The sequence below is a fragment of the Psammomys obesus genome, unplaced genomic scaffold, assembly GCF_907164565.1.
Source record: "Psammomys obesus unplaced genomic scaffold, mPsaObe1.curated_primary_1811, whole genome shotgun sequence".
Taxonomy (NCBI): Eukaryota; Metazoa; Chordata; class Mammalia; order Rodentia; family Muridae; genus Psammomys; species Psammomys obesus.
This window is the reverse complement of record NW_026595981.1, coordinates 11,653,387-11,667,240: the sequence shown is the minus strand read 5'-3', so window position 1 is coordinate 11,667,240 and position 13,854 is coordinate 11,653,387. Positions and strand designations below refer to the sequence as shown.

At 38.6% G+C, this 13,854-nt stretch overlaps 1 protein-coding gene across 1 annotated transcript in view; it reads left to right on the top strand.

Moving 5' to 3' along the window:
* Dhx40 (DEAH-box helicase 40) overlaps positions 1-13,854 on the top strand; it is a 34,130-nt gene that overhangs the window by 17,518 nt on the left and 2,758 nt on the right. The window contains exons 12-17 of the mRNA XM_055620411.1: positions 702-859; positions 8,265-8,379; positions 9,238-9,346; positions 11,028-11,122; positions 12,838-12,907; positions 13,608-13,836. Of these exons, the coding sequence (XP_055476386.1) occupies positions 702-859; positions 8,265-8,379; positions 9,238-9,346; positions 11,028-11,122; positions 12,838-12,907; positions 13,608-13,836 (776 nt within the window). The remainder of the gene's footprint in view (positions 1-701; positions 860-8,264; positions 8,380-9,237; positions 9,347-11,027; positions 11,123-12,837; positions 12,908-13,607; positions 13,837-13,854) is intronic.

Sequence of the window (13,854 nt, the reverse complement as noted above, 5' to 3'; positions counted from 1 at the left end):
TTTGATAATTGTTACTCCTTCATTTTTCAAGGACATCTTTGTGCTCTGTTGAATGTTTATAGCTTTTATACTACATTCTTCTATCTCATTGAGTAGTTGTTTTGGATGTTATTCTGGGCTGGTGAGATGGCTCAACTGGCAAAAGCTGCCTGCTGCCAAATCTGACAACCTGAGTTTGATACTGGGACCCACTGGGTAGAAGAGGAGAACCATTTCCCTTTAAGTTGTTGTCTGATCCAGCCTGCCCATGTGCTGTTTCCTGTGTGTGAACATTCACTAATTAAATAAATAAAAATGCAACAAGAAAGGGGGGAGTAAGACTTCTGACAATAGAGGATTTACCTTTTTGGGTTTTTTAATTTTTTTAAGTTTTAAAATTTTATTTATTTTTTTGTTTTCTTCTTTTAAAGGCAGGGTTTTTCTGTGTAGCCCTGGGTGTCCTGGAACTTGCTCTGTAGACCAGGCTGGCCTCCAACTCCGAGATCTGCCTGCCTCTGCCTCCTGAGTGCTGGGCTCAAAGGCATGTGACACCACTGCCTGGCCTTTTTGTTGTTCTTTCCAGGGACAATGTTTTATTTTTTGAATTGAATTTTAGAGATGAGCTGAAGTAATTAAATTATATCTTCTTTATTCTGAATGGTGAATGTTAGATTTGTATTGTCCCACAGTAGAAAGGCATAACACTTTCTCTTTCTGTTAAGGAGTGGTCATGTGACAAGATTGGGTTTATCCATGGTGGAGTTCCCACTGCCCCCACATCTGACATGTGCAGTGATCAGGGCTGCCTCTCTTGATTGTGAAGATCTGTTGCTTCCAATAGCAGCAATGTTATCTGTGGAAAATGTCTTCATCAGACCTGGTAAGAGCTTTATCTTATTTATTTTTAAAGGTTTTCTTTGTATTACTTTATTTATTTGTGTGTGTGTGTGTGTGTGTGTGTGTGTGCGCGCGCGCACGTGCACCCACATGCATATGTGTTCTTGACACACACACTACAGTGCATGTGTAGAAGTCAAAGCAACTTGGAGGAGTTGGTTCTCTTGTTCTACCATGTGGGTCCTAGAAATCAAACTGAGATTGTCATGAGAAGGTTTTGATTTTAATGAAGCCCAATATTACTGTTTTCTTTCGTGGATCTTGCTTTTGGTGTTATATCAATGAAGTCATCATCATCTAGATTTTCTTTTAATATTATATAGTAGTTGGGTGTACATTCAACATCATTTGTTCAAAGTATTGTAGTTTCTTTATTGAAATGCCTTTGTTCCCTTTGTCATAGATCAGTTGACTATCCTTGTATGAGCCTTCTTAAGAAGTTAGATAAGGTAATCTCTGGCTTTGTTCTTCCCCTTTAGCATTGTCCTGGCTTTTTTTGGTCTTTTCCTCTTACATGAACTGCAGAGTCAGTTGAAACCTATAAAATGACTTGGTGGGAATGTGTGATCTAGTAAAGCGAGTTAGGAAGAATTGCTGTCTCGCAGTGTGGAGATTCTAACCGCGTACATGAAGTCTGGCTGAGTACTTTGGTGTCCAGTAATTTCCAGAGTCCTTTTGGGGGCTTATCATAGTTGTGGCACAGGAAACAAAGGAGAAGTAGTTTTATAGTTTGTTATCCTTTAACTTGGTTGTTTGGCATGGGGGGGATATAACATTCCTAGTTGAAAGTTAATTCCCCTTTAGGATAAAGCTAGATAATAAGGTGAACCTTTGTTCTTTTGTGGTAAAGTAGTAATATATTAACTTGTTTTCTTAGAATGAAAAGAACACTTCAGCCCTTGATTTTTTTAAGATTTCCGTGTCCTTATCTATTTTCCTTTTCTTGTTTTCTTGATGTGTCAATATGAGACAGTTTAAGACTTGTTGGCTCTGTTTTCATCTAGAGAAATAACTTTTTCCACAGGGAGCCTCAGAGTAGTCACCATGCCTTGGCAACAGCTGGAGCAGTAACAGACTGTGTACCTCACTGGTCTTCCTTCATGGGTTATGAGTGCTGGGTCCAGACTACTTTGTCGCTGCCATGATTATAATAATGGACATATTTTTCTACAAAAGCACTCTGTTGTTGTAGCTGGGTGTGGTGGCACATGCCTATAATCTCAGCACTCAGGGAAGCAGAGGCAGGTGGATGGCTGTGAGTTTGAGGCCAGCTTGGGTTACAAAGTGAGTCCAGGACAGCCAAGGCTACACAGGGAAACCCTGTCTCAAGAAACCAAAAACCAAAAACCAAAACAAAAAAATGTCCTGTGTTATTGAGTCAGATTGTTGTCTAACTTAAATAGACCTCAATTTTAACCATCAAAATTTTGATTCTTGGGCCTGAAAGTCGACTCAGTGAGTAGATGCACTTGCTGCAAAGTCTGGTGTCCTTAGGTTTTCACATTTTGTTTTTTTAGATTTTTTTTTTTTAATGTGTATGGATGTTTTGCCTGCATATATATCTGTGTACCATGTACTTACCTGGTACCTACTGAGACCGGAAAAGGGGTTGGATCCCCTGGGACAGGAGTTACAGACAGCTGTGAACTGCCAAGTGGCTGATGAGAAGAAAAGGTAGTTCTCTTATCTGTTGCTCCATCTCTTTAGTTCTGATGTCCTGAGTTCCTCAGAATTCAGAACATAATGGAAGGAGAGAATTAACATAAGTTGTTCTTTGACTATCACATACATGCCTTGTCAAATGAGCATGTACAAACACAAGATAAATAAAATGTAATAAAAAATGTTAACAAAATTTAGATTCTCATAATGTGCCCAGTTGCAGTCTTTTTTTTTTTTTTTTCCAAAATAGTATGTACAATAAGTAATGTTGGTTGGTTTTCATTAGGGAGTATCAAAGCTAAAGATACTTCAAAAATTACTGGAGAGTATGAAATGGAAGTCAGGAGTTGAGTGTTCTGACTGTCCTTTTCCCATGTATCTGACTGTGACTCTACCTTTCTCAGACTCCCATATTTTCATTTATAAAACCAGAGAGCCAGTTGTAGTGATGTATGCCTGTAGGCCCAGCATTTTATAATGTAACACAAGAGCAGCTCTGGGAGTTTGTGGCCATCCTGGGTTATATAATCAATTTATGACCAGCTGTGTGTGTGAGAGAGAGAGGGGGGGGGGAGAGAGAGATGAAACCTTGTTACCTTGTCTCAAAAAAACAAAAGGGAAAAACAAAACAACACCCATAAAACCAAAACAAAACAAAAGCAATTACAACAACAAAAACCCAAGGAATTGGGTCTAACTCTAACCTAACTCCAGTAGTTAAGGCTAGAAAAAGAATCATGTGGGGTGACATGATCAGGTGATCTTGAAACCCTTCATTTACATTTTAAAGGTGTAATTTGAATATCGTGAAATACATACATATTAGTATAATTCAGCAAATTTTGTGAAATGGATACACCATATAACATGCACCTCTATCAAGATATAGAATGTTTTGGGCTGGTGATGTGACTTAGTCCTGTCATGAGCACTTGTCACCACAACTGACCATCTGAGTTGATTTCTGTGACCTACAGGGTAGAAGGAGAGAATCTCTACCAACACATTATCCACTGACTTCCATATTCAGGGTGGCATATTTGTGCCCCACTCCCCAACATGTAAAAAACACCTCCCCCAGACAGGTTTTCTCTTGTAGCTCAGGCTGTCTTAGAACTCAAGTAGTGTAGGCTGTCCTCTAAATCCAGATCTCAAGATCTACCAGCTTCTCCCTCCTGAGTCCTGGGATTAAAGGCCTATGCCACCAGCACCTGGCATTTTGCTGGGTGGGGTGGTAAAAAGTTTTAAAAATATATAGAATTTCTTTTTTGATGGTGTGTCTCTGCATAGTCCTTGTTGTCCTTGGAGCTCTTACTGTGTAGACCAGGCTGGCCTTGAACTCAGAGGTACTCATGCTTTTTGCCTCTCAAGCACTGGAATTAAGTGTGTGCCACCATGTTTGGTGATAAAGAGTGTTTTTTTTTTTTTAATCACTAATAGAACATTGCTTTTCAACCTGTGGGACACAGCCCCTCTGGAGTTCAAAGGATCCTTTCACAGGGGTCAAACATCAGATATCCTGCATATCAGATATTTACATTATGATTCTTAACAGCAAAATTAGTTATGAAGTAGTAATGAAAATAATTTTATGATTGGGGTCACTCTAACATGAGGAACTGTATTAAGGGGTCACAGCGTTAGGGAGGTTGAGAACTGCTGCTCTGGAAAGTTGCCTGGTCAAGTCAGAGGGTGGTGATGCTCACCTTTAATTCCAGCACTGCCATCAGATCTCTGAGTGGACAGCCTGGTCTGCAGAGTAAGTTCCAGGACAGCCAGGGCCACACAGAGAAACCCAGTCTCAAATAAACAGTGGGGAGGGAAGAAAGTTGCCTGGCCATTGTTTTCAATCATATGTTAGTTGTCCTCTCTACTACAAGTTGGTTCCTTTTCTGAAGTTTTTTTTGTTGTTTTTTTTTTTAATGTTAGTTTTGCCACTTCTGAAATTTTAAATAGAAATATTCACTATACAGTTTTGGGCATGTATTTGGCTTTTGATGAACATATTCCATGTGAAATTCATCTGTATTGTTTATGTATCTGTATTTTGGTCTTCTGTTGAACAGTTTCCATTACAAGCACATGCAATCAATTATGTATTATTTGTCCATGAACATGTGTGTTATCCTTGGTTAGTGATGTTTAGAAGTAAAATTTTTGAGGTACTCTAATGAATAAATTCTTATTTGATCCTTTTCTATATTTTTATTTAGCTTAGATAAAAAAAGAAAATACCTGGAGAAAAATTGTGCTATTGAACAACTTTCTGATTAAGAAACAAGATGGGTGTAGTGTCTTTAATCCCAGCTGTAAGGACGCAGAGGCAGGGCCATCTCTGAGTTTGAGGTTAGCCTGCTCTGCATAGTGATCTCAAAAACAAAACAGCTAAGTTTTACCTCAGAGTAAACACTGTTTGAGAGAGCAGCTTGAACTAGCTTGTACATGCCTACCTCCACATTTGCTATTGCAGAGCAATATGAGGTTTTTGTTTTTGAACCAGGTCTCTCATTGAGTGGTCCCCACTGGCCTGGGACTTGCCTCTCCAGTGCTGGGATTAAAGGCATGAACTCTTATGCCTGGAAAATAATGGATTTTTAAAATGTGTTTATTTAGAAGCTTAATCAAGAGATTAATCTACAGGGTCTCTGTATATCCCTTGCTGGCCTGAAACTTGCTATGTAGACCAGGCTGTCCTTGCACTCACAAAGATTTACCTGCCTTTTCCTCCCAAGTCTGGAATTACAGGTATGTGTCAGCACACCTGGCCTTTGCTTTTGCTCTTCCTTTGACTCTGATTTTGTATCTGTATGTTTGCATATGTGCAGGTGTGTTTGGGTGTGGAAGCCAAAGGACAGCTTCAGGTGCCATTTTTCAACATTCTTCAAGCATTATCTTTCTTTTTGAGATAAGATTTCTCCCTGGGTGGGGTATGGTAGTGCATGCTTTTAATCCCAGCACTGAGGGAGGCAGAGGCAGGTAGATCTCTGTGAGTTATAGGATGGGGCTGTGTAGAAAGACTTTGTCTCAAAAATAAAATAAAATAAAATAAAATAAAATCTCACTGGCCTACAGTTGCCAAGTAAAGGAGGCTGACTAGAGTTCACCTCAAAGCTCCACCTGTCTCTGCCTCCCTGGTGCTGCCACTGCAGGTAGACTCTACCACATTTGGCTTTTCTTTTTCTTTAGCTTGCTTTCTTTTCTTTTATTTATCTATCTATCTATCTATCTATCTATCTATCTATCTATCTATCTATCTATCTATTTATTTATTATTTTTATTATATGTGTCTTAGGGATCAAACTTAGGTAATCATGCATGGCAAGCACTTTACCACTGAGCTGTCTTTCTTCTCAGCACTTCTTGTTAGCTTGTTTTTTGAGACATGGTTGATGTTGCTCTAAAACTTACTATATAGACAAGACTAGCGCTTTGAACTTGGACAATAAAGGTGATATCTCTGGGAGAGGATGAGCCATGTGTTAATGATTATAGGAGGCTAGTTGAAGGATTTGTAGGTTTGCCTACAGTGAACAGAAAAATTAGGCCATACTTTTAAGGTTCTCTATGTCTTCATACACTAGGGGATCCAGATAGAATAAAGATTAATCTGATAAAGTGTTGGATATGGAATTTGGGCAGAGAGCATTTCATTATTGAAATGAATTCAGAAGAAATAGGATCAAAGTAAATAAAAGATAGATCTCACAAACATAATGTTGAAAAGCTGGGCACACTGCCACATTCCTGTAATTCCAGCATTCAGTAGGGAAGAGGCAGGCAGATCATTGTGGGTTCGAGGCCAGCCTGGTCTGCAAAGCCAGTCCAGGACAGCCAAGGCTACACAGAGAAACCCTGTCTCAAAATAAAACAAAACAAAAAACAATATTGAACAAAAGTAACTAAAAGTATCAAGTACATACTGTGTGATTCCATTCATATAAAGGTTAGAAACAAGGCTATTGAGATGGGCCAATAGGTAATGGTGCCTACCACTAAGATGGGCAACTTGAATTTCATTATTGGAACCCATATTGTGGAAAGAGAAAATTGATTCTTGCAAGTTGTCTTGTAACCTCCATATTGCAGACTGTGGCATGCTCACACAAACAAAATAAATAAATGTTAAAACTTGTTTTGTTTTTTTCCCCCAAGACAGGGTTTCTCTGTGCAGCCCTAGCTGTCCTGGAACTTACTCTGTAGACCAGGCTGTCCACAAACTCAGAGATCTGCTTGCTTCTGCCTATCGGGTGCTGGGATTAAAGGTGTGTGCCACCACCACCTGGCAAAAATGTGTCTTTAAGGGTTCAAAACAGGAAAGATCTCTCTTTGGAGTTAGAAGTCAGGATATAGTTACCCTGCTGTGGGAAGTGGATAGTATTAGAAGGTGATGAGGCTTCTCTAGTGATGGTAATTATTGATCTGTTTGAGTACATTGTTACACCATGTACTTACAGCTTATGTTTTTTTTTTCTGTATATTTGTTATGCATTATTATAAAATTAGGGAACATTTGTAATAGGGAAGCTTAATGTTGGAGGTATTGTTTAATTACCCATTATGAGTTCCTTGTATAATGGCTAGTTGTGTATGTTCTTTATGCATTTAGGCAGTGGTTGATCACTTTTTGCCTATGTGTATATATGCAGAAAGTTTGCCATGACATTGCATGTGGAAGTCAGAAGATTCCTTCTACCTTTACATGGATTGTGGGGATTGAACTCAGGTCATCAGGCTTGTGAGGCAAGCACTTTTTCTGTTGAGCCTTCCTGCTGACCTTTAACAGCTGTTTTGATCCCTGGGACCCACGTGGTGGAAGGAGAAAACGAAAATACTTGGAAGAGCACAAACTTGATACAGATGTTCCTTGACTTATGATGGGGTATATCCTGATTACATTAATCCATAACTGCAAACATCATAAGTCACTAACCTACTGCACAAAGCTGCATGGGGTACTATGAAAGTATCTGGTTTTTTACCTTATTTATCCTCATGATTACATGGCTGACTGGGAGCAGAGGCTCCTTATGCTTCTAGCATCGGGAGGAACTGTTGTGCTGAATGTTGGGAAAAGACGAAAATAGGACACTGGAGCTTCAGCCTCAACTGAATGCAAAGTCTTATTATTTTTACACCATTAGAAAGTTCTAAGTTGGGGACCATCTGAAATAGTGATTAGCCTTGAAGACTGTGTTCATGTGACAAACTGTGGACATGGAACTTTTACCTTATATCTGTTTTAATTATGATCTGCTCTGACAATATATAATGATTGTTTTTCAGAAGAGTAAATTCCAAAGAAAAAAGTAAATTCCAGATACTATTTTAAAGATTCAGTTTAAACCATTGAATTGAGAGAAGTAATGTTGAGAAGTAAATTTCTAGTATTTCTTTAAAAGAAGAAAAATAGCTGTGTGTGGTGGCACAGTTCTGTGATCTCAGCACTTGGAAGGTGAGGCAAGAGAATTGTAAGGCCACGTTGGGCTACATTCCAAATTCCAGGTTAGCCTGAGCTAGAGAAATATTCTATCTTGCAGACAACAAGGTGCGGGTAGTGGCGGGAACAGCGGTTGATGAGCCTAGGGAGAAACTGAATTCCTAGAGCTAATTTAGTCTACCCCAAAGAGTGAGGCAGATTTTGTTGAACATGGTGAAAGAGAAAGCAAAGTGAATGTAGGGACTTGATTTATTGTGGAACTAAACTGTCTCCTGATTTGCCTTTTAGTTGATCCAGAATACCAGAAGGAGGCAGAACAGAGACATCGAGAATTGGCAGCAAAAGCTGGAGGATTTAATGACTTTGCAACTTTAGCTGTCATTTTTGAACAGTGCAAATCAAGGTAAGTGAGTTGGTCCTTTGTACTGGAAAATGTCACTTTGCTGTGCAGCTCTATTACATACTTATTTCGTCTGACCTTAGACATTAAGGTTCAGTACTGGTTCTTCTCTCTCCTCAAATCTTTCCTGAAAATGATTTTTTCAGAATTTCGTTTTTGTGTAGATACTTAGATTAAATGATGGTTAGCTATTTGTTAATTCATATTTGTAAAAAGAAACCTATTTACAATTTTTTAATTTAATCAGAGTACCTGATAATAAGTTTTTGTCAAATTTTATTTTTTTAAAAAGATTTATTTTGAGCATATGAGTGTTTTGCCAGCATGTATGTATGTGTCCCACCAGCATGTGTGGTGCCCACGGAATCAAAAGAAAGCATTGGCTCCCCTGGTACTGGAGTTACTAATGATTGTGAGGCTCCACGTGGATGCTGGGTACTGAACCCAGGTTCTCTGAAGAACAACAAATACTCTTAAGTGTTAAGTGATGAGTTATCACTAGCCCCCGATGTTAATTTTTTTATCAAATTTTCTAAAATGCTTTTTTAGTACTTGTCCAGATCTCTTGTTTTGCTTCCTGGTTTTCTTTTTTGTTGTTTGGTTGGCTAGCTGGTTGATTGGTTAATTGGTTGCTCTTTTGAGATGGTCTCTCCAGCAGCAGATTTGCTGTATAGTAGAAGATGACCTTGAATTCTGCCTTTTATCTCCCAAGTGTTGAGGTTGCAAGCACTCTAATGCCGAGTCTCCACACGTGACTTTTTCCCATTGTTTGTGAAGGAAATAAGGTTGTTTTTTTTTTTTTTTTTTTGTCTTTCATGTATAGAAGGTATGTTCAGAATAGCATTGTTTTTTGTGTTGTAGTGGAGCTCCAGCTTCATGGTGCCAAAAGCACTGGATCCACTGGCGGTGCTTATTGTCTGCATTTCGAGTGGAGGCTCAACTTCGGGAGCTGATCAGGAAACTTAAGCAGGTGATTGCTGAAGTTTTTGTTTGTTTTCGTGGCTAGCATTTTAGGCCTGCCTGTGTTGTATTGAATTCTCAGTGAAGCACTTTTACATTTGTACCACTCTTTGTGTTCTGCCATGTTCCCTCTGCATGCTACACTTTATAATCGTCTCTCTGATGTGAATCCTCATAGCAATAAAGAGATGTCACATGTCAGCAGGTAAGGGTGCAAGCCACCGAATCTAATGACCCAAGTCTGATCTCAGGAACTCACCTGTTGGGAGGGAAAGAACCAACTCCCCAGAGTTTCCCTCTGACTTCCGCACATAGGCTTTGCCATGAGCTGTTCACCTGCCCATTCACCAAGTAAATGTAAAATATATTTAAAAACACTTAACAAAAAGTGTACAGTTGGCTGAGTTTTGATATCTGCATATATCTGTTAAATCATTACTACAATCAAGACAGTAGGGCTGGGCTGGTGCATACCTTTAATCTCAGCACCCTTGAGGCAGAGATAGGTGGGTGCTTCTCTGTTAGCTGAGGAGAGCCTAGGCTATATGAGCAGTTTGCAGGCTACCCGGAGTTCAATGAGGAGACCCTGTCCTCAAAGAAAAGAAAGAAGAAAGGATAATATTGCACAGTGGTCAGATCACATACTGCTCTTGCAGAGGATGAGTTCAGTTCCCAGTCAGGTGATTCAAAACTTCCTGTAATTCCAACTTCCAGGAATTTGATGCCTCTGGCCTCCCTCCAGTACTCACCTGAATAGGCTCATATACATTCACATTTACATAACTTAAAATAATGTCACCAGGTGTGGTGGCACAAGCCGTAAGTAGCAGCACTCAGGAGGCAGAGGCAGGTGGATCTTGGTGGGTTCAAGGCCAGCCTGGTCTACAAAGTTACTCCAGGACAGCCAGGGCTCTTGTTACACAGAGAAATCCTGTCTCGAAAAACAAACAAAAACTTTACCTAACTTAAAATAAATATTTTAAAATGATAATATACACTTCCCAAAGTTTCATGCTCTTCTATGTGCTTTTTTTTTTTTTTTTTTTTTTTGAATGGGTGGTGTCAGGGTCTGACTACGTAGCACTGGCTGGCCTGGAACTCAGTATATACCTCAGGACCATTCCAAACTCAGAGATCTGCCTGCCTCTGGCTCCCATGTGCTGGGGTTAAAGGTAAGCCCCTTCTAGGTACACTATGTAAAACCAGTATTTAGAAGGTATTTATAGCACCAAGCAGTGGTATTTTTCTGTAAGGTTATTTATTTGGGCAGATACTTATTTTTTGCAGATCTCGTGTTGTTTTGAACATCTTTCTTGAACTTACTCTTTTCTGCATATCCTGCTACCTTGATCTTTTCACTCTTGGCTCTGTTTCCTTAGTGAGTTCTCTGGGTTCCATTTGGATTTTTTTATTTTTATTTTTTCTTATGCCATAGTATAACTTTCTCAAGACTAGAGTGGAGCTTTTATTGGTAATAATTTCCTGTCTCTTGAGTCATTGTCCTCTGTTGCTTGATACATATCATTCTGTAAATTATTTTATATATTCTGTGTGTCTTTTAACTATTTTGGGTACAGTACTAAATCTAATAGTTCTTATATTATCCATAAGTTTTTAGAAACAAGAACTTTGAAAAAAGATGAGATCAAATTTTCGTGTGAGTGTTATCACTAAATGTACTCTTTCTATAGCAAAGTGACTTTCCAAGAGAGACTTTTGAAGGCCCTAAACATGAAGTACTACGAAGATGTCTTTGTGCGGGCTACTTCAAAAATGTTGCTCGAAGGTAAGCATAACACGCTTGAGAGAGTACATAGACACTACTGCATCTAACTACAGAGCTAAACTATTTAAAGAGTGAAGATATGCTATACATTCTATGATGGTGATTTTAAGAAATCTTTTCATAATGTCATCTGTATAGAGAACTATTGTGGTTCAAATTGGGGTACTGGGGACCAGGTAGAGTAGGAAGAGAGTACATGCTAGGCAGATATATCAGCATTTAAAGCTGTGTTGTTTTTTTGTTTGTTTTTTGGTAGCCTCAGGTAGAGTGTAAGAGCCAAACAAGATAGAATGGCATCCCTGGGAAAGGTTAGTTTGGTTATGGAGTATCAGGACTCAGTTAAGATGGGGAGAGGTAAGAATATCATAAGGAAAATAGCAACATTGGTAATGGGGAATTTGTTATTTAACTGAAGAATAGATTACCTGAGTAAATACTGTAAGGATAATGATGAAGGGAGTTGGAAATACTCAAGGTTGGTAGGCAAGCATGGGGCTTATGCCTGGTATTCTTGCTCTGTCATCTGAGAGAGACTGGGAACAGTAACACTGCTATGAAAGTCAAAAGAGGCTGAGCAAGTGTTCCAGCATGAAGGACATAGAAAGTAAAGGTGGTTCTGATTCTAAACTGGGTCTTTTTGCTTTAAAAGATATTATTAGGACATTGCTGATACTTCAGTGGGGTCTCAGGATTTGACGTTAATAATGCATCAGTGTTAATTTTCTGGTTTGGTGGTTATATAATAGCTAGGAAGGAGCATGGCCAGTATTTTGTAATAATGGGTGGATTATCAGGTTGGCAACTTATTTTCAGTTGCCAGTGCTTCTACTAAAAATTGTTTCTGTTACTTTGTTTTTGTCCTTTACTTTAGAATTTCCTGTAAATTTAGTTTATTTTAGAATGAGATTCAGGCTCAGAACGTAGGCCCTTGTCTTAAAAAATAAAGTGGACAGCTATTGAGGAAGATACCCTACAGTGACCTCTGTCCTCCCTATTTGCATGCACACACATAAAAAATAACTGAAGAAATGGGAGATGGGCTTAAGTTACTTAAGCATAAAAATAAAATTACAGGGTTGGTAAAATGGCTCCATGGGTAAAGGTGTTGGCTCTGAAAACCTTATGATTTCAGTCTGAACGCTAGAACTGAAGTAAAGATAGACTTGACTCCAGAGCTGTCCTCTGGCCTCCACATATGGCAAGGCATGCATGCACCCTCACCATTATCTATATATAAATGTATAAAGTGTAAACCCATCGGTTGGTTGGTTAAATCTCTTCTGTAATAACAGCTTTTTTTTTTTTTTTTTTTTAATAGTAATGAAAAGATGGGGCGCAGTGGCACACGCCTTTAATCCCAGAACTCAGGGAGTCGCAGGCAGGTGGATCACTGTGAGTTCAAGGCCAGCCTGGTCTACAAAGCAAGTCCAGGACAGCCAGGACTACACAGAGAAAAAAACCCTGTCTTGAAAATGAAAAAAACAAAACAAAAGAATAGTAATGAAAAAGATGTTTTTATTCTATATTCATTAGGAGAAGTAGAATTTGAGGATGGCAAGTGTTTATATGGCTCCTTTAAACCAGCTCTTGTGACATTATTGTTATTTACAGTGATTCCTCTTCCCCAGGTAAACTTTTATTTTAGTATTAAAAAAGGAATCAATTTTACTCTTTTGATCTTTATCATTTGTCTTTTTTGTTATTGTTGTTTATAGATCTGTTGGCAGAACGTTTTGCACAATGGATGGGCGGGGAAGTCCAGTTCATATTCACCCTTCTTCAGCAGTAAGTACTTTTGTTGGTTTGTCTGTTTTTTTTTTTTTTTTTTTTTATAGGGTCTCTCTGTGTTGCTCAGGCTATACTCAAGTGCCTCTTAACCTCATTCCCAAGTGGTGAGATTAAAGACTTACACCACCTTGCCTTGTAACAAATGCCTTTGTGGGTTTGATTTTTGTTTTGTTTTCCCTTGCAGTCATGAGACCTTACACATGTGAGGCAGGCACTTTACATCCTCAGCCTTTTTTTTTCAAAAAAAAAAAAAAAAAAAAAAAGTTACATTTTGAGGAAGTGCGGTGAGGCGTACAAATGTAGAGGCCAGAGAATAACTTGCAAGAGTCACTTTTCTCCTTCTACCATGTGGGTCCTGGGACTGAACTCTGGACAATTGAGCCATCTTGACAGCCTTAATAGATCTTATTTTTAATAAAAGGTAGGCATTTAAAAGAATATAGTACTAACATACTAGTGTCTTCTAGTTTTCACTTTGAAATATCTACCTATTTATATATGTAGAGCTTAAGGATATTGGCAGGCATATAAAAACTCCTGTTTTATGGAAGAAAGTAGGAATTCAGAGGGTTTTGGATCATTTTCTTGTTATTGGAGATAAGGTCTTTCTGTGTAGGCTTTGGCTATCATTATTTTCTTGCTCTAATGTAGAATGGGGCTAATTATTAATAGTTATCATCCATATTTTTTTATATAGCTTCATGAACAGGAAACCAAACTTGAATGGATTATTTTTCATGAAGTATTAGTTACCACCAAAGTCTATGCAAGAATTGTGTGCCCAATCCGTTATGAATGGGTGAGAGACTTACTACCCAAGTTGCATGAACTCAATGCACATGATTTGAGCAGTGTGGCTAGACGTGAAATGAGAGAAGATGCAAGAAAAACATGGACAAATAAGGAAAATGTGAAACAGCTAAAAGGTGAGAAAATCATTGTTC